Here is a 24,684-nt window from a genome sequence, read left to right on the forward strand (position 1 = left end):
CTCATGAAAATGAGACTTCTTGGTGATTACCTAGTAATTCAAACCTTACAAACCCACCTCAGAACACACAAAGACAAGGTAAAAAAGGATTTTTTTTTATTGCTGTTTCATGAAATCTGATCCACAGCAGAGCTTGAAGAATTCACTAAGCTTTTGAACACATATGCAGACTGGTATCAATTTCTTTTTTTATTTCTTCCTTACCAGATGAACAATATATATGAACAATATCACACGTGTGTGCGCGCGCGCGCGCACGCGTCTGCGCGCATCTGCAAACATGAGTAGCTTTTATAAATGGAAATGCCAAAGAATACAAGTAATAGTCTGGTTTCTATAAAAGGCTCTGTGTCACAAAACAATCTGCTGCACAAACCCAACACAAATCCCTAAAACAATATTCATGTGTTAACATTACAGAGCATGCTTGCCTTTTACCTGTTTACCTAGTCAAAATAGAAACCAAGAAATATTGAACCAAACGTGAACCTAAGTAGCAAATTGTCTTCACGATCCCCCAGCACTGTTACCACAGAAGATATTTAGAGTCAGAGGGTTGCCCTCCCAGGCTAGTGCATCCTCAGTGCTGTGACACTGCCTACACCCCATTATAACCCTGATTTACCTATAGAGAACCCAGAATGAAGAGGTCGTAATTTGGTCCCTCTGATGTAATTGTGCCTGTAACACACAGCTGTAACGGGGACTGAATTTGCTGTAGTTCCTTGTATCTCCCAGTTACCTGTGAAAAGCCAAAGGATATTGAGAAAGTTCTGCAGTTTGTATTACCTGAAACTGAGAAATAGAAAAGCTCCATCTACTTTTGGTTCAGTCAAAGCCTGTGTGAGAAATAAGCAACTTTATCTTACTTTTGTTTTTCTTGGTTCCATATGCTATCAAGCATTTGTAATCAATTTTCCTTGTTATTTTGCTGGATATTTGGGAAGGTTCTGTGGATTGCATTCCTGTAATGGTTCTGTTCATTTATGAATCTGTGATCTCTTGGAAGTTTAAGAGGAACAAAACATACATAAGAACAAATTAATGAATAATGCTGTGGTTTTCTTTCTTACTTTTAATACTGCTATTAGCCAGCTGTTGAACAATCAGTCAGATCTGGTGTAACTTTGATTTGGTATGTGCCAGTGTTTTTAATCATCACCACCCTCTCCTTGGGCCCCAGGTCCAAAACAGGGTGAAATTTTAGCCGTTTTCGATATATCTATTCTTAACTGAACATGAAAACCTCAAATAGTTCACAAAAAGCAGAAGTTTTTCAAATGCTGGCATTGAGAGCCAATGAAATAACACTCAGCTATCTGAGTCCACTGGCACATTTCATACTTGTTCAAGAGAAGAGCAAGCCCCCCAGACAGTTATTTTATTTTCTACTATTCTTGAGATCCAGAGAAATTGGCTCCTTTGAATATTAAGCCCACAATACAGGCAGAAATGATCTTCATTTTCCCTTGGTTATACACACCAAAGAAGGCAGAAAAGTTCCACAAAACTGCTTGTACGTTTGAATGTGCTGATAGAGTGTGGATGGTACGGTACACCACTGGGGTGATACTTAATTCACCAATATGTGCTCAGTAAATATGTGGAGAGAGAGAACACTTTATTCATCTTTTGTGTTAAGTATGAACTTCTAATGTAAAGATCTACCCAGAGAACAGAACATCACGTGTTTGTTTTATAAAACTGTGTAAAGGTTTGCGAAAGCTGTCACAATACTATAGCTTTGGACATTTATTTTCCCAGGTCTTCATTTTGAGTGCTACTGCTTGCTTGGGAATCTTTTTTTTTTTTTTTTTTACGAGTAGAATTTAATAAATGCAAAAATCTTGAGAGTTCTGAAGAGGTTACTTGCCCTAATCATGGTTAATTGCTGGGTAAAGCAGAAGTCTTTCTGCTGCTACACCTGTGCAACCCAAGGCCTGCAACTCCAGGCCTACAGCCCACAATAATGCAACCTCATCGGTATACCTTCACAAAACTGCATTTTGACTAATCCTAAAACCAAAAGAAACAAAGGTGTTAAATAAGCCTGTTGAAGTTGGCAGCAGTCTGCACGTGTCAAACAAACTCAGGAATTATCAGAAACTCCATACTGGTTCATCCTTTTTCTGTAACATCCTGCTGAGTGTAGTGACCTTGAAAATAAAAGCTATTTTGATTCTGCTAACAGCAGTTTTGATTCTGCTAATGTGATTTCTGTTTTGTTGGGTTTTGTTATTTATTTTTTTTTTTTTTTAGCATAGCACTAAATGCTAAGAGTGGCAGCTAAGGCACCACAGCAGTGAAGTTCTTACCCACAAATCCCTGCAGCCACATCATGCAAAGATAGCTCTGCCCATGTGGAGCTTTGTGTAGGACTGGGGTCCAGTTTAGCCTCACATCCACATATATCCCCAGTTTTCAAGCTGTTTTTCTTCTAGTTATTGGCACATACCAGCACAAAGAATCACATTCCTGATGTGACACATCACTGAACAAGCAATGGTGACTTTCAGCTCTCTTTCAAATGATTAATAACTGAGGCTATGTACTACTCCCCCACCCGCCCCAGACTGGGTTGTCTGGTAACATACAGTTTTAGTCAGATAGCTTAAAACAACCAGTTTTAGCCATGCTAACCAAATAAATGAGGGTGATTCCACATGCTGTGGGTGTTTATGTATATGTTAGTCCTAATTTTAACCCATTACCCAATTATCAACCAAATATGACAAAGAAGTAGCAATTCTAGTTCTGTAAGTGAAAATATGTGGCTGGGGAGAGGAGGGAGACCGTATCTGAGCTTTTCTACATGAGAGGCAACATGAGTTCACCCTTAGCCAGCACCAGAGAAGGCATGCAAGTGAACATCTGTGTGTGAAAGCTAGCAAGCAAGATGTTGTGAAAGCCCCTCCGGTGGAAATAGCATCAGGGAGATCTGAAACCACATAAGACACCAGAGAATGAAGTCGTAAGAGCTAACATGGAGGAAACCAGTACTCACAAACATGTTTTTTTTCCATTGTATGAACTAAGATTCAGACTGTGTGTCACTGCGTGCCCTTTACAGATAATTTCCGATACTCTGAATTGCACGTGTTCACAAACTGGAAGCCAAAGTACTTACATGTGTGAGCAACCATATCATTGTCAGCGAGAACAAGAAATTAATGAAAGTTTTATTCTTACTGATTTTTATTTCTAAGATGAACATACGCAGGTTCTCCCTGGCCCCTTCATGGATGAACTGTGTAACAGGAGGCTGCAAAGCATCTTTGCTTCCTTTTCTTTTTCTTTCCAAAGACAGGAAGAAATTGTGGTTCTCACTGGGAAAAGAAAGTGCAAGGGGAAAGCAGGGCCATAACTAAGGTTTCATGGGAGAATGAGATTAAGAAAGCAAGGACAGACTGTGTTACAGAAGTAACGGTAGAAGATCGCGAATTCTTCCAGCTGGTTTCAGCATACAGCAGTGAGTCTCTCTATCCTGTAGCTCTGTGCTGGAAGATGTCCCCAGCTGCCTTCAGTGAGCTGCTCTGCATCTCATAGGACAAGTGTCCTTTAGCAGGAAGAATTCAGGCTGGCTGGCTGTGGTGGTGGAGACTACTCCCAGGAGAGCTGCAGGAACACCTATAAAAGGTATCATGGACGGAAAGAGAGTGCCCTTGCTGACAGGAGACCTGGGTGACAAACAGATTATTAGCAAGCCTTTCTTCGTGACTTAGAATTATAGAATTCATAGAATATCTCAAGATGGAAGGGACCCATAAGGATCATCCCTCCCTACCACTGAGCTGTAATTACTTTTTATTTCCTCCCAACTGGAAAAGAGGGACAAATAAAGCTTTTGTTTTGCACTTGTGACCCATGCATTCCTATCTTTGTTCTCCAATGATGAATTAGGGCTCATCTCACTCACGTGAGCACTCTTACTAATTTGTATGGCACAAGAATGAAAGTCTGCAGAATAAGGTTCATAGTTAGAAACTCCGCAGGAAGAGTAAACATCTTACAGAAGGAAGGATTCTTCAGAAAGGCTTCAAAGCTGCCTTGGTCACGTTATCTGTTGAAAAAGACCAAACAAAAGGCGTCTCTTTCCTATGATATCTTGTCCAAAAAATCTTTCCAGCTACACAATGATAACTATATATAACTAGAGTTAAAATAAGGGAGTACCATTTACCGACTTAATTTCCTGAATAGCCCTTTGTTAAGAGCTGTGTGAAACCTGCCAGTTAGATTAACTGATGATTTTGAAAATCAACAGAATAGGCAGAACTGTATAGTAATTGTATATATTACTGTAAGTGTATGAGGAAAATCATGATTCTGTAATCTAAGTTACATTGTTTAAGTATGTCTTACACAGCCACACAAGTAATGTTTCACTGCAGACATTCTTAACGTTAATCCATAACGTAACTCGCTGCAGTAAGGGGGGGGGGGGGGGGGAAGCCACCCAGTTTGTAGCTATCCTATATCTCAGACAGGGTGATATAACATAACATATGTTTTAAAATGATAAAGACTTCCAAGAATAAGATGCAGTTTCCAGAAAAATATTCATACACGCCCAAACAAAAGCAAAATCCTGTAATAATTGAATAATTGCAGCTTTCTGTATCCAAGAAGTTAAAAAAAAGAATCCAGTCCAAACCAGCCCTCTTCAGTGGCTTAGCTGGTCAACACTCTTATACACAAAGCCCAGTGCTCTTCCCTAAAACCTAAGAATTAATCAGCATTATGTAAGAGATTTTTATAACACTCTAAAAATACATTGTGAATTCCTTTCCAGTGTCGGACTGAGAAGCTTTAAAGTACTGCCACCCCTCATCCCCTTTTTCAACAAAGACTGGATCTTCATTCCTGATATTAGAAACTTAAATTTGTCTTAAATTTGTGCCTCAAATCTCATTAATTACAGTATTGGCCTCATGAGATACAACTGCTGCTAAGAGCAGTGTTTGTGCTCAAAATGCTTGGAGCAAGGGCACAGATACACAGATATTGTATGGTTACAAACAGTTTAAAAAAGAATTAATGACACATAAAACTTTGTAAGACTATTTTGATGTTTTTCATGTTAATTTACCTGCTTACTAAGCAAACTTTTGTATCCACGTGATGACATTTTGGTTGCGTGGTGCTGATAGATAATACACCATGATAGCATTCCTGCAAAGGCGGTTGTAACACTAGCCTGGCAAATCTACAGTAGAGTTCTACGAGTACCTTATTCCTTTTTGTGCTCTGTTTTTCATATGCATAATAAATAAGTACTAGCACTATTTCTGTATTTTCCAGTGAAGGATCTTTAAGCAAAATTACAGAGTCATCACCTGAATGTTAATGGTAGCTTGGGAACCAGACCTGATAGAGAATGAGTTTTAACACTGTTACTGGAACCAGAGCCATCCTGCTCATGTCCGAGCGTCCATCCCTGCCCTCCCAAAGTTCATTCCCCTCTGGCCCAAATCATAATTTGATCTATGAATGTGCAAGGCATTTGCAGTCCTTTAGATGAAAACAAATCACAAGAATGCAAATAAATCAGATGAAAAACGGGAACAAAGCATTTTCAGCTGTGAAAATCTTGTCGTGGAATGCATATCCAATGGACCTTACAGCAATCTCGCGATTGCATTTTTAGGAAACGCCTCAACATTGTCCTTTTCCAGAACAAAACTTTTCCCTATACAAGGCCGACAGGACACTGATTTAGCCATCTTCTCAAAGTAACCCCCCACCCTTCAAACCACAAACAAATCAAACAGAACTATTGAGGCAAACAAAACAAGAGATTTCACAGGGGAAAAAATAAAAGGAAGATGCAAAGAAGACTGCCTTGCCCAGGGATGATTTCACCATTGTTATCAGTTGCATGTGAAAGCCGTGCTGATACTAATGGCTGATGGGTGGCAGCATAAAGCCTTGAACGGGAGGTAGCCAATGTATCTGATGGGATGATAATGGCTCTTCCACAAGGACAAGCAAATATTTAGATGAAAATTGTACTCTGGATTACAATGATCGGTACCAAAGTAAGTGTCAACTATCCTTTGTGTGTTCGCCCAAGGTTATCCAAGTTCATTCTTTTCCTTCCCTCAGCAGCTCTTTCTTTTTTTTTTAATAATATTTTACCCACAACCGAAGTCCTTCTTTGTTCTCTGTTCTGATTCTTTCTCTGCCTTTCTTTCTTTGTGCCATTTTCTGCTACCCGTATTCACACTGAATGCAATCAGTCACATGGCTAGCCTCCACCTGAACTCCATGGTGCAAGGAGTGTAAGCATTATTCCCTAGGAACGAGGGCAAAATACTTCCCTTTGGTTCACGCTTCATTAACGTGCCCTTCTCAGATTCTCTCCCTAGTCTTTCCCCGCTTTTATCACCCAAATTCACCATGCATGGTTCCTGTACTTCTTTCCTTTTTTTGTTCTCACCCACGGTCATTTTCGCCTCCCCATGTCCTCTGAGAGCTTCTCCTACCCTTCCGTTCGCTCCTTTCTCGCTCGTTTTCTCCTGCCATTCCCCACTTGCTTTCTTCTGCCAGGATAACCCGCCGTTGCCACCTTGCTCACCGTTCTTCCTCTGGTTTCTCTGGCCTAACTTGGAAGCACGCAGGAGCCTTGCTCCTGCCATGATGTGGAGGCTGGGGTTGACTGCTGCCACCGAGCTGCACGTAAAGCCTAATTTCCTTCTTTCCCTAGAACTCCTCCAACCACTCTCTCCTGCTGACCTGTTAATACAAAAAATATAGCGGGGCGAAAGCCCAAGACGGACAACCAACTTTGGCACAAAAATGGCTTTTGTTGCGGTACGCTTTAAGCTGATGAATTACTGCCACGAGTTGCAAAAGCGCAGCACATCCCACGCAACCCGTGGCGTGACAGCCAATTGCCCATGGGCAGCTACAAGCACCTCGGACCCTTCAGCCTCTTCCCCTTGTCTCTGTCACTAATTTGTTCCAGTCGCTCATTAATATGCTCTTAACCCCCCCCCCCCCCCCCAACAATTTCACCTCACCGACTGTTCCCTTCGCTCTAGCAGCTCAAAATCCAGAGGATGTTTTTTTTTCCCTGCAGCTCCAGCAATGATAAACAGATGCTGGTGGTCTATGCCTGGTACAACTTCCCTCCTCGAATTTTGCGTGGCGCTCGCTGTTCGTGACCTTTGCCTGCCCAGGCAATGGGGAGACGGGTGTATTGGCAACCCGGCCCGGCCAAAAAAAAACCCAAGCGCTCCCAGGGCTTGACATTAAACACTAAAAGCCCCCTCGGGTTACACACGTGAGGACGTTTACAAGATTAGGTTTGTAAAGATAAGCAGGTATCACATCCGCAAAATTTGGGGTTATACTTCAGCAGCGAGGGCAAAAAGAAAAAAAAAAAAATCCAGAGAGCGGGGCACTTCAAAAAAAGCAAGTAATAAATGGTCCCAGGGGTTGCTCCCTTCCTCTCATCTCTCTGGAGCACGCAATTATTTGCAATGTACCTTTAAAAAAATCAAAGCGTTTCCTTGAATTTTCTTTAGACTATTTTTTCTTTTTTTTTTTTTTTTTTGTTTTTTTTTTTTTTTTTAAAGCTGCTCTAAGACACACTGTTTCGGTTCAGGAAATGTTTCCTCCCGGCCTCCAATCGCTGAAGGCTGGTCTCGGCTCTAGCCCACGAAGCCCGCGTTAGCCCTCGGCTGGCCGGACCCGGCCGTGTCCCTGCCGGGGAGCACTCCCCCCCCCCCCCCCCCCCCCACGCGCGGGGCTCGCCCTCCCTCCCGTGACAGGGAAGGCAGGCTCCCTCGCCCCGGCCCTGCCGGCAGGGAAGGGCTTGACCTTCGGCGCTGAGGGAATGGGGGCGCCGGGCAGCTCTCTGCGGGAGGTGCCCGATCGGGGGGGGGTGGTGGTGGTGGTGGGCTCTGTGTGTGCGTGGGGGTGTGTGTGTGAGGGGGTGCCCCCGTGGGCAGGCCGGGGGGGGGGGGGGTGTCCGGGACAGGGAGGAGGGCGCGCACCCTGAGGTGACTCGTGCCGGCAGCAGCTGAAGAGGGGGGTGCAGGAGGGAGGGCGGGCAGCCGGGGCGGGGGTTCGGCTGCCGCCCCGTCGCCCTGCCCGGGGGTGGCTGTGGTGATGGTGGTAGTGAGGGGAGGTGTGTGTGGGGGGGGAGGGCGGCGTCGTCGCCCGCGCACCGGCTGCGCCCCCCCCCCCACCCCCGGCCCGCGGGGGACGGGAGAGTCGGCGGGGCGCTGCGCGGGCGGCCGCGGGCAGCGGGCTGGGGGAGCGGGGGAGGGAAGGGGCCGGGGAGGGAGGGCGGGGAGGCCGCGGGCTGCTCGGCGGCGCCGGCTGCCGAGCGAATCCGGTCCGCAGTTTGCCGCTCGCCGCCGCGCTCTCCCTCGCCGGCAAGCGGCGGCGGGCGGGTGGCGGGCGCTCGGAACAGCCGGTTGTTTAAAATCCTTCTAGAACCGTTTCTAATTCCCCCTTGCGCCGGGGAAGGGAGAGCGCGAGCGGGGGGGGGTGGGGAGGAGGAGCCGAGGGGGCGGGGGGGGGGGGGGGGCAGGGAGGAGGGAGCAGCCCGTCCGGGTCTCCGCCTGTCGATCACCGGTCGGGGGGCGTGCCCGGCCGGCCGGCCGGCCAATGGGCTGTGTGTGTGGCGGCGTCTCCATGGTGACGGGGCTGTTCCCGGGGAGGCTGTGATGGGTTGACAGGTGCGTGACAGTCGGAGCTCTCTGCAGGCATGTACGGCAAAGGCAAGAGCAACAGCAGCGTCCCGTCCGACAGCCAGGCCAGGGAGAAGTGAGTACAGCCCGCCGGGCCGCGCCGGCGGACCGCGCCTTACGCGGGCGCCGACCCTGCGCCCAAAGTAACTTTCCTGCCGGCGGGCGGTGCGGGGCGGTGCGGTGCGGGGCAGGGGCAGGCGCGGGCGCGGCGGGAGGCCGGCCGGCCGGCCGGAGCGAGGGGGCCCGGCGCCGCCCGGGCCGGTGTGAGGGGACAGGCGGCCGCGCTGCCCGGGCGGGAGGGGCCGCGGAGGGCGGGGGGGTGGGGTGGTGTCCCCTCACGGCGGGACAGCGGCAAGCCGGGCGAGGGGGCCGCGGCGGGCACCCCCCCCCCCCACCTTCCCGCGGCCGGTCCTCCGCGGGGCGGGCGGCCGAGCGGCGCCGGGCTCCCCCGTCCCCCCTCTCCCCGTTCCCGGGGCCCTCGGCGGGGCTCGGCGGCGCAAGGTGCCGGGACAAGTTGGGTAACAAAGAAGCCCTGGCGCGGGGACGGGGCCGCGGGGGCCGCCTCCCGCCGCTTCTCCAACTCGCTGCCTCGCAACTTTTTCCCCGGGACCGCGCAGCCCGGCGGCCCCGGCCCCGCGGCGCATTGTTCTCCGGGGCGCACGGCGGGGGGGGGGGGGGGGCGCGCCGCGCTCCGGCTCCCGCCCCGCCAGACAAAGGTGCTGCCGGCGGGGGCACCCCACACCCCTTTTTTTTTTTTTTTTTTTTGGTGGGTTTTTTCATTCTTTTTTGGGGGGTGGTGGTGGGGTGGGGGCGGGTGCCGGTGCGCGGCGGGACTCCCTCGTCCCCCCCTCCCTCCCCCCGCCTGAATCCGGCTGGTGCCGAAACAGCCTGCGAAAACTATTTTTTTTTTTTGGGGGGTGGGTGCGAATAAAATCTCCGACGGAACAGCGGCAGCGCTCCCGTGTTTCTCTTTCTCTCCCCTCCCCGTGTAAACGGCACGGCTCCGGGGAGCGCGGAGCGACCGGCGGCGCCCGCGGGAAGCGGCGCGGAGCGGGTCCCCGGCGCGGCTGCCCGGCGGGATGCGGCGGGGCGGCGAGGAGCCCCGCCGGGCCGGGGAGGGCCGGGGAGAGCCGGGGCTGCCTCGGGCTGGCCGCCTCCCTCCCTCCCTCCCTCCCCGGGGCTCTGCGGCGCGGTGAGGGCAGGCGGGAAAGCGTTGGGGAGGAAACCCGAGTTTTTGGAATGGACGGCGTCTCTTTAAGTTGTCTGTAGTGGCAGCTTCGCGGCGTTACCGAGGCCGGTTTGGCACGGGGAGGAGGCGGCGGTGGGGAGGGGGGGAGGACGAGCCCCTGTGAGGGGGAGGAGGAGGTGGCTTGGGCCCGGGGAGGGGGGGGGGTGAGGCTGGCGAGGGGGTCCGGAGGTGGAGGGACCTCTGGCCGGAGACCGGGCTTGCACCTCTCCGCTGCAGAAATCGCATCGCTCCAGAATCGCGTTTAACACCAGGCTCGATACTCCAGGCACGGCTGATGAGTTTCCCTTCGGGCAGTTTGTCTTGAACCTTCACCTAAAAAAGTTTTGTGGTGGTGGTGGTGGTTTGGGCTTTGCGGTTGTTGTTTTTGTGTTTGTTTTTTTTTTGTTTGTTTGTTTGTTTGTTTTTTCCCTGGGTTTTTTGTGCCTTTTTTGGGGGTGTGTGTGTTACAGTATTTTATAGAGACTTCCTAATTCCAGAGACCGGCATGCATGCTTCCTGGAACAGCAGCAGGCCAGGCACCTCTGTTGCTACCGGAGAGGGAGATGCTAGGGGAAATGTAAAGTGTTGTTATGTTTGGGAATTTCACGCGTAACTTTGCAATGGAAAGGTAGAGGAAGACAGAGCCAGTGCTGACATGAGATGTTAATTGCCGAGATGGAGCGGGAGACACAACTTGGGCACTAAATTCTAATCAACTAGTGGCACTTTTTGCTCCCAGTGTAGGAATAATTTTAAAAATAATTGCTTAAGTGGCTAGTGGAAGCCTTGTTTATTTGGTATGGCAAAATTATGCAATTAAACCATTTTCTTGTGCTACATAGTTGCTGGTGTTTGTCAATACACTTGGTAAGTTCCTGAAGGGCACAATAGGATCGCGCTGTGGGAGTAGATAAAACAAATCTATAGGGCTGCTGTTTGTTGGATCAGATGAAGATCATGTTCTTTTAATTCTGCTTTTTGCAAAAACTGCCCAATACAAGCCATACAGACAACTGCTCTGGTCCTAGGGCTGAAACTTTAAACTTTTTTCAGTCTTATTCTTTCATTGTAGCAGATTTTTCTTCTAGATTCTTGCTGCCATGAAGCACGTAATATTTCATGCGGTATGAAAATGCTTAATAATTTTCATGGCAAGCCTGCCAAACTGACCTATTGCCAAGCAGCAGCTGCCCTCCTAAGTAAAGTTATGGGGGGCCTGCTAGATGGTGCTGTTCGATTTAAATACACTTTGTCTTCCACTCATTTTAACTAACAGCTGGAAACGTGAATTCCTCATGTATAGGTTATTTTATGCACAACACTGAAATGGATTGTTCTTAAAATCATGGACTTGACAGATCAGTAACTTCTCGGTAGCATCTACTTACAGACAAACACAACTAGGAATTTAGAAACACCCTTTTCCTCTCTCATCACTCCCCCCACCCCACCCCAACCGTCCTTTCCTTTAATGAAAAAAAAAAAAAAAAAGAAAAGAAAAAGAAAAAGCCTAAAGACTTCACTTATGATGTGGAATACCATTATATAGTCTACATTCCAGATTTTTTTTTGTATCACATCTTTTCAAGTTTCTTCTTAGCAGATCAGACCACATCATTTCCATTTTCATACGCTTCCTTTCTGACATTTTTTTCTCTTTCTTATGACATTGTTTTACAGCCATGCAATGCTTCTCCCAAGTGATGCATGATTTCTTGTTCTACTCAAAAAAGTTGCCATCGAACTAAACATCTCTACAAAAATGCAGCTCTGACTTCTGCAGGAGATTGTATTAATTTGAAAACCACAGACAAAATATGTTTGATACATTCAGTATGTATTTAGTCAAGAAGAGCGGGATTATAATTATGTTTAATTTGAAAGTTTTTAGAACAGAACACGTAACTTAACTCTGTTGTGTCTCCTCAAGGTTTTAAGTATCTAGAATTTGTAGCCAGGAACCGATCTCTGAAATACACTTGTAATAATTATGGGAATAAATTTGTTTTAAAAAACACACTACCTCAGGTTTGGACGGCGTAATTATATGGAACATGTTTCTTCCCCATGAGGATGTGTGCCAGTGACAGGACTAGGGTGTGAAAAGAATATTTATCAAGTGTGGAAAAGATGTGTGGTGTTCAGATGTTGTTTGTAATCAAGGAGGTGATATATTTTACAGACCAATCCAGTGCCAAGTATGTTTGTAGCATGATATCTCATATATACTGCTTTTAACATTTATGTCATTTGAGGTTATGTGATTTCTATTAAAATGAACAAGTTTTGCAAGTCATTTATAGTAGCCTTTGGCAAATTTTCAGTTCCAAAGATGGCGTTCATTTTATGGTCTTTCTCTTTGTCCCTTCTGTCTGACCTTTGGGGTAAATTGTCTGTGTTATGTAGCTTAACACCACGCGTGAAGTGTGGATAGATGAATTCAGGAAGAATAATACTAATTTTATACCAGAGAGGTACAGTACAGCACAGCTAGGTAAAACACTAAAAATGAAGGCACATGATACCTGTGAGGTGCAAAAGAAGATGAAGAGAGAAAAATCACAAGTGGTGTTGTGCCCCTTCCTCTCGTCGTGGAACAGCTGTGATTTAATTTTGGGTTCAGGCCATCCCTATCGCATAAAGGATTGGAAAGTTGTATTAAACAGTAGCTCTTCCACCACTTGTGCTGTGCTGGGGCCAAATAAGGCTCATCTACATTGCGAAAGGAAAAAGACTAAAATTTTTCTAAATACCATTTTTGTTATCTCTTCACAGCAAATGTATCTTTTTAGATTATTTTTTTTTTCCTTATTCCTTAAAATTGGGTTAATTCAGATTAGGAGCTTGGATGTGCTGACATTTCATTGAATGGTGAAACTTTGTAAACTGTTAATCTTGGAGAAAGAAGGACCAGACTAGAAAAATTTTGAGTAGCTTCTACAACAGGACTTTTATAGGCATTTGCAAATGGAACTCTACCTATATAGAAATAATGCTTTAAGTTAGAAAATATATATAGAAAATTAGTTTTAAAGAACATATATCGTAAGGAAAAGTAATTCTGAAACGATTATGTGTTTTGTGTTCAGTTGTCTTGAACTTCCAGCGGTCTTCTAAAGCAGTTTTTTTCCCCAAGATGCCCCTATGTTGCTGGGGCTGAGCAGACATGCCGACTTTGTTTAAACACTAACTGGCTGACAAGACTGCAATTTACTTTGATATAAGAGTATGCATGATCAAAATAACAACATAGAAGCAAGCATTAGAGTTGGTCATGATTTTCAGTTTGGTGTGGGAGAGGATGTAGAGAAAGAGACAATACTTGATTGCTGCTATCATGGTATTTTGCTCCATTTTTTTTCATGACCCTAATTGTAAATGTCTCCTAAGTTTGATCTTGGCCAGTTGGTCACATGGAGGAAGATGGGCATTCTACTTTTCCACTTCGCTGCTGCTTGGAAGAAGAAAGAAGATCTCTCCTTTGTTGTTTCTCCTCAAGTCTGTTTTGGGTGGTTGGCTGTTTGAATGTATGGCTCCTTTATATGAGTGGTGTGGGTGCCTGCCTTGCTAGATCTCTCTTCCCAAGCTGGAAAGCAGAGTGAAATTTACACAACTTCTGTCATTTTCTTGTTCATGCTGGTAGGGTTCTCAGTAAACAGAGAAAAACTCACCAATGCTTTCCTCATTTGATTCTGTTGCTGTTTAGGAAAACTGAGATTTCCGAGGGCTTTTGAGAATTTGTGGATGTCTAGAGATAGGGTTTTTGGTTATGTTTTGGTTTGTTTTTTTTCAAACCTGGAAAGACAACATTGCATGAATTTACATAGTTAGGTTACCTTTTTCCACTGTAACGTTTGTAAGCTACGTAAAAATAAGATACAGATTAAACTTAATTGGCTTCAATGATAAATTTGCTGCTCGTCCCTGGGAAATGGTAAGCTAGTTTTTCAAGTTCCAGGTGGTGAAAGATATATCGATCTCTCTCTCTTCCCCCCCCACCCCCTTTGAAAACCAAATTGGTAGTTTAATCCAGCTTCTTTTACAAAATTTAGGTTTGATGTTTGTACACTGATTTTGTTCATCAGGTCTAACTTGTAAAAGTTGCAGGTGTACTGCTCTGGGAGTCTATGAACATAACACTTTTTGCCATTTTAGAAGAATATAGTTTTTAATAAAGAAGAACAGAGAAGGCAAGTTTCTGGAAATAGTAGCTATCAGTATTTATTGTTGGTCATAGTGCTTCAGGTACCCTCTTATACTGCGCAGGTATCTTGGACAGCATGGGAAGGTGTTTCGGATAATGTATGTGCTGCAATTCAGACCACTAAGAATAGCTGCTTTGGTGGTGGAGCATTAACAGGTGCTGATAGTTGGAATGGTGGGTGTGGTGGACCATAGAAACATAACTTCAGTATAGCAGCGCCCTGAAATACATACCCAACTTTTTAAGTGTACTGCTTGTGGCAGGGATATTTGTTTCCATACAGTTAAGCACATAGAAGTACTTTATGTCAGACTGGCAAGAACCACGGAAAAAAAGATGCTTCAGTTTATGCGTTACTTCCTCTATGCAAGTGGTCTGCTCAGAGGTTTGAGGTTTTTTTCCTGCACTTTCTCCTCATGATGAACATTATGAGGTATCTGATTCCCGCTTTTGTGGGCTCTGTAGTGCCGAGCAAACTTTTGCTACTGAAGAGCGAGCACTTTTGGAGCCTTCTCAGACCTACGGGGTACAGCAGATGCACTCTTGACTACAGTAAGCAGGATTCGGGCTTGGCTGAGAGGTAATTAAATCTTGCTGGAGGAGGCAGTACTTAACAGAAACTGGTATATATTAATAATTCATTTTGCTTAAATTATAGGCATATGATAATGTCACAAGTATTAAAGTAGCTGTTGTGGTTTAAGCCCAGCCAGTAACTAGGCACCATGCAGCTGCTCACTCACCCCCCAGCTCCCAGTGGGATGGGGAGGAGAATTGGAAAAAAAATAAAACCTGTGGGTTGAGATAAGAGTGATTTAATAACTAAAGTAAAATAAAATGCGATACTAACAATAACAATAAAATAATAATAGTAATTGTAATGAAAAGGAATATAATAAAAACAAAACAACCAACCAGCCAAAAAAACACCAAGAAAAAGACCAATGATGCACAATGCAATTGCTCACCACCCGCTGACCGATGCCCTCCCAGCGATCCGCCCCTCCCAGCCAACTGCCCCCAGTTTATGTACTGAGGATGATGTTCCGTGGTATGGAATATCCCTTTGGCTAGTTCGGGTCAGCCGTCCTGGCTGTGTTCCCTCCCAGCTCCTTGTGCACCTGCGTGCTGACAGAGCACGGGAAACTGAAAAATCCTTAATTTAGGGTAAGCGCTCCTTAGCAACAACGAAAACATCAGTGGTTTATCAACATTATTCTTACACTAAATCCAAAACACACTGTACCAGCTACTAAGAAGAAAATTAACTCTATCCCAGCTGAAACCAGGGCAGTAGCCAAACAAGATTTTCATAACTTTGCCAAACTTTCACTGTTTGGGTGGAAAATTTATAATGGCATATGTAAGCCTTGTGCTGATTTGTTTAATTTATTTGGCTCATTGAGAAAGTCAGGCATGGACAAAATGTGTTTTCTAATGTTTTAGAAGTTCTATCAACTTTTACGGTGGAATACCAATAGTACCCCTCTCCTTCAAAACACTTCAAATCTAGCTGAAAAGGGTGAAGGATTTTATTCCAGGGATGTGTCTTTTTTCCATTTGCATGACAAAGCATCTGAATTTAACCAGTATACAAGCCTTTTCAAAAAGATCAATTTGCATATGCTTAGGGCTTACTAACTGTAATTGCTGAATATTTCATCTTTGCTGGGAGCACAGCAGATATGGGCATCAGAGGAGCGGCTTGGGGAGAAAAAAAGGGACTGGTCACTGGTAGGAAGGCAAGTGTAAATACGAGCAGTTGGAGCCTGCAGCTGTGAGATGCCAGGACGTAGAGATAACGGGTGGTTGGCTCTTGAAGGAGGATGGAGGAGGCAGGGTGGAAGTGGCCAGTCTGGAGAGAGGAGACAAAGAATTGGTTCCTAAGGGGACTGGCATTGGGATCAGAGATCTGGGTGGGAGCTGGTGCATCTGCACAAAGGAAAGAGACCTGGTGCAAAGCAGGGCGCAGAACCGGGACAGTGACACCTTCAAGGAGACAGGTCGGGAAGTGGAAGGTTCTGTTCCTGGACATGATGTCCCTCCAGGTGCTAGAAAATGAGCGTTCCTTTGCTGCCAGCAAGTACCTGTGAGATCGAGGGGTAAAATTCCTTATCTTCAAGATAAAACCTATAAACACCTATGAAATACTGACTTGACTGAAGTGGCAGAGAGGTGTGTGGTAGTCCTAAAACCTGTAGTTCAGATGAGATGTCAGAGCCTTGGGAGGGAAGGATAGGATTTGCCATTGAAAAGCAGCTGGAATAGTGTGTCTGTATGTGTCCGAGTGCAGTGTCTGGGTGTTGTACTTGCATTCTCAATAATGTTATCTTAACTTGGAAAATACGGATGTATACTAAGCGTTGTTCTTACTTTGTCCTTATTTGCACGTTCACTGATTATTATTTTTTCCCCTCTGGAAAAGCTCTGGGTTTTTTATTGTGCAGAATAGAACATTGTTTTCATAATGAGTAGCTGTTTGATAATTTGCTATTTTGCTGTCATGGGGTACGTGCCTTATGGGTGAGTTGATGTTTCATAATACAGCTGTTCCTAGAGGAAGAATATGTTGTTTCTTTGGTGCCTAGCATGACAGTGTCTGAGTTTCACCAACCTTTACAAATATGCATTGAGCCACTCCTGCCTGCCTGCTAGTTTTAGAAATGGCAGTAAGGTGCAAAAAAGTGAAAGTCAAAAATATTTGCTGATTATTGGGTACCCAGTTTGAGTGGTATGGCTGTGAATTTTTTTTGGAGCATCGCATAAACCACTGGTGCATACGTTCAACTTCCCCTGTCTCTTTTGTCACTGATTCTAAGGCTGAGGTGCCATTTTATCATATTAGGCATCTGGAGGATGAGGAGTAGAAAATGATTTATCCTCTGTGCAAAGTTTGTTACAGCTGAGTGGCTTACGGCACAGAGCCATCCTGTGGCACGCTCAGAGATGGAGGACCATTTCAGGTGGTCTCTGAAGGACCCATCTGCAGCGTGGTCCTCTCCACCCCAGAGTCTGCCATCTCTCCTAGTACAGCATGCCACTTCTGTCTTAGATGGACTGTGGTTCGGTCTGGGGCAGGATGGAAGCAAGCAGTCCCATGAGCTACAGAACTGGTAAAGCCTAATTTCCTGGACATCTGTCTTCTTGAGGTCATGCTGCGGTGTTTCCATGAAAGCGAACAGCTGAAGCAACTTGTAGAAATGTAGTATTTTTTTGAGACTGCTGTCTCTTTTTTTGAATATACTTGAAACTGGAAAGTGAACTCCGAAGTTATCCAGGGTGGACAGTTACATACTTACATGCACCATGGCCTCGCAAGCATGCTTTCCTTAGGGAGGGAGACTGCAAATGCATGATCGTATGATTCGGGGTGGCATTGTAATTGGGTAGAACCACTTTATGATGACTGCTCCATGAGCCCTTAGGGTGCAGGAAAGGGTACGATCCTGCATAGCCTAGTGTGGTACACTGCGAGTGCAGGTTAATTAGCAACTGCTCAAAACCATTGCTTTTAAGAGTTTTCTGCTTCTTTGGGCACCAGCAAGAACACAGCTAGGTGATTGTTCTTCTCCATGAATATTCAGTAGCTAGAACTTAAAGCCTTCCCAGCTGTGTTGCTTGGGGTTAGGGCCACTTGGTTCCTGCTTTGTTGGTGTACAAACAGGCCAGAAAGGGGTGCTGGTCCAGGTTGAGTCAAAGCTGAAGTTTCTTTTTCTTGTGTCTACTCAGCTGAACCACAGATCCCTAAGTCCATATTGTTTAGGTAGTGGTCAGGTCACACATAGCTGTTGTTTCAACCACTAAGAGATCTTCCTTAGATAGCAACAAACATGTTAATTCAGAAATCTTGATCACTCTGTGTTTGCTTCTCTAGGCTTTAGGATGTTTCTGTCCAGTCCAAGGAAGGTGACAGGTGAGAACATAAAATGTTCTTTTCTAAGAAACTGAAAGGTGGCAGTAGTCAAGGCCATAGTGTCCTAGCTTTTCTCTTTTCTGCTTCATTAAGTATAAAAATAAAAAATACAAAAATAAACTGAAAATTGATGGGTCTTTTTTTCCCCTTCAAACCTTCTGTGATTCTCACCTCTGGCCTTTTTTTGGTTTTTCTCCACATTATTAGTAGCGTGTCCAGATCAGAGCATAGAACTGAGCAGAATGAAATAGTTACCTCTCTTTTGAGATAATATATACTTACATGCATTTTATATATAAAACATTGCTGCTAATACTCCCTAGGACACTTGCCTGTTTTTTGTTGTTGTTGTGTTTTGTTTGTTTGTTTGTTTGTTTTTAAATAATCCATTTTGCAGTCCACATGCCCTCCAGGTTCTTTTTACAATACTGCTGCCTAGCCAATTATTTCTCATTTCATATCTGTGTATTTGTTTTCTTATTCCTGAGCATAGTATTCTACATTTGTCTGTATTGAATTTACTCTTTTTAACTTTCCTTATTTTGTTCATGTCCTCAAAAGGGCTTATAATTTTTCCCAACTTGCCATGCACACTTTTGTTTTCTACATACAACTTATTAATCAAAGTCTTTTAATTGGATTGGCTTAGAATAGCAAGAGCTTTCTTGAAATGTTCTCTCATTCGTAGAAACATACTGGTAATGACACTTCTGTTGTTTTTTTCATGTGACTGTACACCATTTTTTCATTTCATGAAGACTGTTTGCTTACACAGATGTCATGTGATAGGCTAAGAATCAAAACTCTTATAGCTCAACTTCTAGTAAGCCATCCACATGTTCCTCCTTACCGACTGCAAAGTCTACCTTGCAAGTAAACCAAACTGACCTAACAGGTTCTTTTTCTTGACAGATAATGTTCACTCTTTCTTCGCTTTATATTCTGAAGGTGTTTATAATTTGTTTCCAGAATTGTTTTCTGTATATTTTTTGATAGTCAAGCTGATCTCTGCATGAAATTTCCTTTATTTTTAAAAAATATTTTATACATGCTATGGCATGCTAAGATTTTTCTGTTTCTTGGTTGTTGTTGGGTTTTTTTCCTCCAATAGGAGACTAATGTAATATGTGTAAACAGGCCAAAATGTTGACCCTTGGTCATCATGTAGGTGCTTGGACAGTTGGGACAGAGAAGTTGGACAGCTCATTTCTGCTCGCCTGTATCCTGCTTGTTTTCTGTGCAATGGCAGAACTTTGCCTTATACTGTGGTGTGAGTTTGAGTTTAACCTGAAGAGCTAAGTGAGTTCAGACCCACTTTTTTTGGTTTTGTTTTCCCAGAAACTGGCCTAACATCTAGGCTATTGTATACCAGCTTGAAAAACATCTCATCTCGCTGTCATACTCTCCTAAGTGCCACCTTAGGCACTGGCCTTCTTCATGACTGGCCCCCTTAAGCCTTTCCTCTTCCACTTCTCTTTGCACCTCCATTCCCTGTGCTGAGAGCAACCTGAGCCTCTTGTGTACGAGCCTCTGGCTCCTCCAGACGCCAGCTTGCACGCAGCTTTGAAATCCACATCTTGTTTTTAGGAAAACCTGCTTCATTTGTAATAAAAGAGCCAAAATGTAAAATAATATAATTTATGGTGCCCATTTATTTTCTGTAGGCTTTTCAAAATGCTTGCAGTCTTTCTTTGGGCAAGTGTATTGGGGTTTTTGGGTTTTAGTTTTAAGCTGGACCCACCCATGAAAGAACAGTGACCGGTGTGATTTCCTTCTGAGTGTATTGAGAGCATGCTTTTTTCCCCACCTTGTTTCCTGTGCAAGTATGAATTAGGAAATAACCAACTTGTAAAAACCTGGATGTCAGAAATAACACTTCTGATGGCAGGTATGTTTTGTCAGCTGTGGTTGTGGATCATGAGGGTTATCTAGCACCTTAGTGCCTCCTGGCTTTGAATTCATAGGTAGCTTGATCCTGTCCTTGTTAGACTTAACAGTCTGTTTGTGGGCTTGTGTTCCACTGTAAGTTCAGTTGCTCAGGTAGGAGCATCTAACTGGGAGCTGACCATGATGTAACCAATACTTTTTCCTAAGTTTGTATGGGTCTAGTTGAAGTACAACCCTTGATGTTAACCCCAAACTCTTGATGTATATGATCAAGCCTAAATTGCCAACAAAAGTGCTGGTTTGCTACTTAGGCTTGGCTGTTTTATCTCTTCCCTATCTCCCATTCTTAAATGCAAGACTGTCTTTGAAAGAGGGAATTTCAGTCATGAAGAAGTTAATGTAAGAAGGTACTGATTACACAGTGTCCTGTGTTTTATATTAACTTTCATTTTACTTGCAATGCCTCTGACTTTTGGGAGAGATTTTACCTTAAAACAAAACCAAACCCCTATAACTTTTCTAAAAAGAAGCCAGTGTTTTGAAAATACAGAAGCAATAAATTATCAGTACTAATAAGTTATCGATGTATGTAAATTCCAGTGCATGTAATATTTTTTTTCAAATTGATATTGAAAATGTCTTGTTACTAGCAGATGCATTTTTAAATTCATCTAATGAGTTTGGAAATTTAATAAGAATGTTCCACTGTTGGGATTAAGTATTTCTGCAGGTACTTGGAGGAAGGTAAAATACTATGTTATATTTTCTGTGGTAGTCAACTTAATGCTTATAAAAAAGTGACAGCATTAGTCTTGGAAACTGTTTTTATAGGTTAAAAAAAGTGACAGCAGAATCAGTGGCAACCTGAGGTAGCCTGTGTTGTCATGTTGGCCTTACCCTGTGAAGGGCTGTGCTTTCTGAAGAAAACACTTGAGTGCAGAAATGGAACTATAATTCCTTAATAAATATGTTGTTCTTGACAGTCTCAGGACAAAATGGATCATGTGGCTGACAGGCTGTATGATTGTGTTGTAAATATTCCGTGATTTATGAGGCTGGAAATAGGGATGCCACCTGATGCTCCTACTATAGAAGTTGTGGTGCTCTATCAGGTCCTTGTAATTGCAACAGCAAGATTGGATAAACCAAAGCCCCTTTGCTTTCTCCATGCTAAATGTTTTATTTACTCTTCTCTCCCAGCTAACCCTCAAAGAACAGGGGCTAGTCTTGGATGGCTCCAATTACTCCTGTGTGGGTCAGCCTTTGAATTGAGGTGGTGGTGGTGAGTTGATAGACGCTATTTATGTGGTTGGGAGTGTGGATCAGTTAATGAAATTTCATCAGGTGTATCAGGCATAATGAAACTCCCCAGCTGAATCTGAAACTGCCCTAGAAGTGAAGGTTATGACTCCCATTGAGAGTCTCTTGAACTGTTCGACTCCTTTAATTGTTTATTACTAAACCCATCCTGAATGGGTGTATATTGTTTAGATATTGTTTAATCTGTCTTGAAATGCGAATTGCAAGTCAAGGCCTTTGAGTAATATAGTGAGAAGTTGTGTGAATTTATTGCATCTTCCATAAGTGCTTCCTAAACTTTGGTAGACTGCTAATCGGTAGCTTGTTCCAGCAGTCAGTCGTCTTTGGTGACGGGCAGCAGAACTGCTGGTGCCTCGTGCCACTGCGCAGGTAGGGGATGTGCTCCTTTCTGCAAGTCAGACTTCTGTGACAATGCTAGTGTTAGTAAAATATTTATAGAGTATTACACATGGAGAAACTTAAAGGCATATATCCTGGCCTGAGGAATTAAGTTTGTTTTTCCTGTATGTTTATATATGCATGTTGTAAAATTATATAAATGAAAGTTGATTTTCTGAGTTTGAATAGGAAAAGTACGTGATCAACGAATAAACACCTGGAGCTTGCACACAGGACAGTACATAAAAAATACAAAGCTAGAAAAGACAAAGGAGAGCTTCTGACCAGAAGATGAAGAGGAGTGTGAGAAATACAGAAACCCGCCTTTAGTAATAGTAATATGCTTGACAAGCAGATCTGAAAGGTAGAACACATTGGTATTTCTGACTTCTGCTGCAGCTCCTCAAATTCAGTGTTGCTTTTAATTTTACTATCTGTACATCTAATTCTTTATTAAAAAAAAAAGTTTACTCTTAAGAGACCAATACCCATAGACATGTAACTGCAAACCTTACACCTATTTTAAAATCCTTCTAGAAATAAAATGAGAGACTATAATGCAGCAAAACACAAAGAAAGCTGTATCTTATGCTTTGAAGATGCAAGACAAATAATTTGTCCAGCTGTCTTTGGGCAACCTATAAGAATGAATGAAAAAATTGTTTTGAATAATTTTGCAGAACATCTTAAATAGCTGATTAAAACCAAAATCATACTGGAATACTGGATCCAGGTACATTCGTATTAATTCTAGTAATTGAGAAAGTTACTTATAAATCTTTCCCAGTATTCCCCAAACAGTCCTGTAAATCTGTAGTTAATTATTCAGAATTAGAGGGAAAAGTTTGGAGTTGCCTAGTGTGAGTCTCCAGTTCTGTGCGGGATTACTCATTTGAAAAAAAAAAAAAGGCATAATAGACAGGAGAAGGTTTTCTTGTCATAAAACTGTAACTATTTTTTCCTGTAAAACAATACAACTGAATTGAGCAGTGGCTCAATGGCTATCTCATGGCTATCTAGTGAAGCTCTTATGAAATACTTAGAAAGTTGAAAAAGGACTCTGTAGTTTTAATATTTAGACTGCGAGCCAAACAAATGCATTTGAAAATGTACAGTCATGCCTGCAGCAGATTGTGGGTCTACCTGTTCCATTTACCAGGTTCTCACGCGAACACTTTTGATAAGGAGCATCAGCCAAAAACTGCAGGCTGTATCAGGGACTATAGGAGGGTTCATAGTGACACAACAGTTAGTCTTGTTTCTCCCTCTTTAATACCGTCTTGATCATTAGTAGGCTGAACTAGTAAAACACTCAAGACACGACCCAAAGCTAAAAATCTTTGTTTCCTACTTTGTTGGAGCAGCCAGCTTTGCACACACAGTGTCGGTTCACAGTTACCCACGTTACGGAGATTTTAACACCTGTACCAATCCTCATGTTCATGGCTAAAGGGCTTGAAGTGCTCAAGTCCTGTAGCTGGTTGTCCTCTGGCATGGTCACAGGCTTTGAAACAAATCAGGAGTGTTTATTAAAACATAGTGTGGGCAAAGCAAAAGAGGAGGTAGAGCAAAAGGGAATTCCTGCTAATGCAAGACTAGCGATGGTAAAGTGCAACCAAGAGGAATCATATAAAACTTAGGAAAGTGTGTTGGTATTAGTTTCTGTTTTAGTTTCTCTTTGCACAGCCTATCCATTCAACAGACAAAATGTAATTAGAGGGGCTCTCTGATCTAGTACATTGTTACAGAGAAGAGCTTTGCTTCTACAAAGGGTTGTGTACTTAAGTGAGCACGCTTTTCTGTTCAGCGCAAACATTGGAAATTCTCACTAATTCAGGATACAAATGGAAAACTAATAAGGGAAAATGAAGGGACACCTAACCAATGACAGTGTCATATATGCCTCAGGCTTTCTAACACCTTATTTTGAAGCATTCCAATGCGGCTGTAAAGGGAAACAAGAAACTTGGTTAAAGAGACCAATGGTGTGATTTGGCAAAGTGGTTGCTGTGTATTCTGCAGCATCAAAATGGAAATGTTTTCATATTCTTTTCACCTTTGTGATTCAGTTATGGATTTCAGCAAAACTTAAAGCCAGTTCTGTGACAGTTACCTTTTAGCATGCCTGCAGCTGTCTTGGAATTTCTGGTTTTCCAGTCCAATAGCATATTTAAAGAATTAACATAATGGAAGAAAGATGACCATTGCACTGTCCCAGTCTGAAACTGAATGTACTAATTTTCCTTATTGTATAGTGTGTTTTTGTGTGTGTGTGTATGCATAGGTCTATGTCTGTATTCAAGCTTGGAAGGCAGGGTTAATATCTTTGTCCTTAGAACAGGCAACTGCACATCACCTACATGTATTGAATCACAGAATCATGTTGATTAAAAAAAACAACCAAACAGCCATTTTGATTCAAATATGGAATAAAATTAGAAGAGGCATTTTCAGAGTTAATAGACTAACTGCACTCTTGATCCACTTCCGAGCTTATTCAGTGTCGCCCTTGTACTCTTGTCATATCTCTTGGTATAGAATCATGAAATTTACTGTCCTACCTATGGCCTCCATATGGTCTGTTGTGTAATAACTGCAATTACCTCACCAAGGCTGACCTTATATTCAGCACCTGTGATTTACTTCTCTTTGGGAGCAATGACAGGCGTACTCAACAACCAAACTTCTTAAAGTAAGGTATTTGTTTAGAGCAATCTGAACAAAAGCATCTAAAACCAGCAAAAACTGTTTATATATGTAATCTTTTTTCTGCCTAGGAATGTACAACTCCCCTAATGCTTATCTGGTAAAACAAGCTCCCGATTCCTCCAAAATCTTTCATCACTGTGTCTCCCTGGATAGCCCCCTGGCAATTGACACAAGCTTATCCAAAAAAGATAGTTTTTTCTTCCCTTTTGGCAGCCCAAGTGAACTGCAGATGCTTTCGTGCCCCAAAGGTTTATCCTTTTTTGTTTGCCTTTTGTTTGTTTGTTTGTTAGTTTTTCTCCAGGTCTATTGATTTGGTGAGTGATAGTACTTACAGATTTGGCCT

At 43.6% G+C, this 24,684-nt stretch overlaps 1 protein-coding gene across 6 annotated transcripts in view; it reads left to right on the top strand.

Moving 5' to 3' along the window:
• Positions 1-7,801: 7,801 nt before the first annotated feature.
• The window catches only part of SSBP2 (single stranded DNA binding protein 2), a 196,161-nt gene continuing 179,278 nt past the window's right edge, over positions 7,802-24,684 (top strand). For 5 of the 6 annotated variants that reach the window (XM_049796413.1, XM_049796412.1, XM_049796416.1 and 2 more), the window contains exon 1: positions 8,556-8,778. In XM_049796413.1, the coding sequence (XP_049652370.1) occupies positions 8,720-8,778 (59 nt within the window). In that variant the 5' untranslated portion in view covers positions 8,556-8,719. Of the gene's footprint in view, positions 7,871-8,555; positions 8,779-24,684 lie in introns of those variants that run through there. The other variant, XM_049796417.1, reaches the window with a different exon arrangement.

This window comes from Accipiter gentilis, chromosome Z (genome assembly GCF_929443795.1).
Source record: "Accipiter gentilis chromosome Z, bAccGen1.1, whole genome shotgun sequence".
NCBI classification, from domain to species: domain Eukaryota; kingdom Metazoa; phylum Chordata; class Aves; order Accipitriformes; family Accipitridae; genus Astur; species Astur gentilis.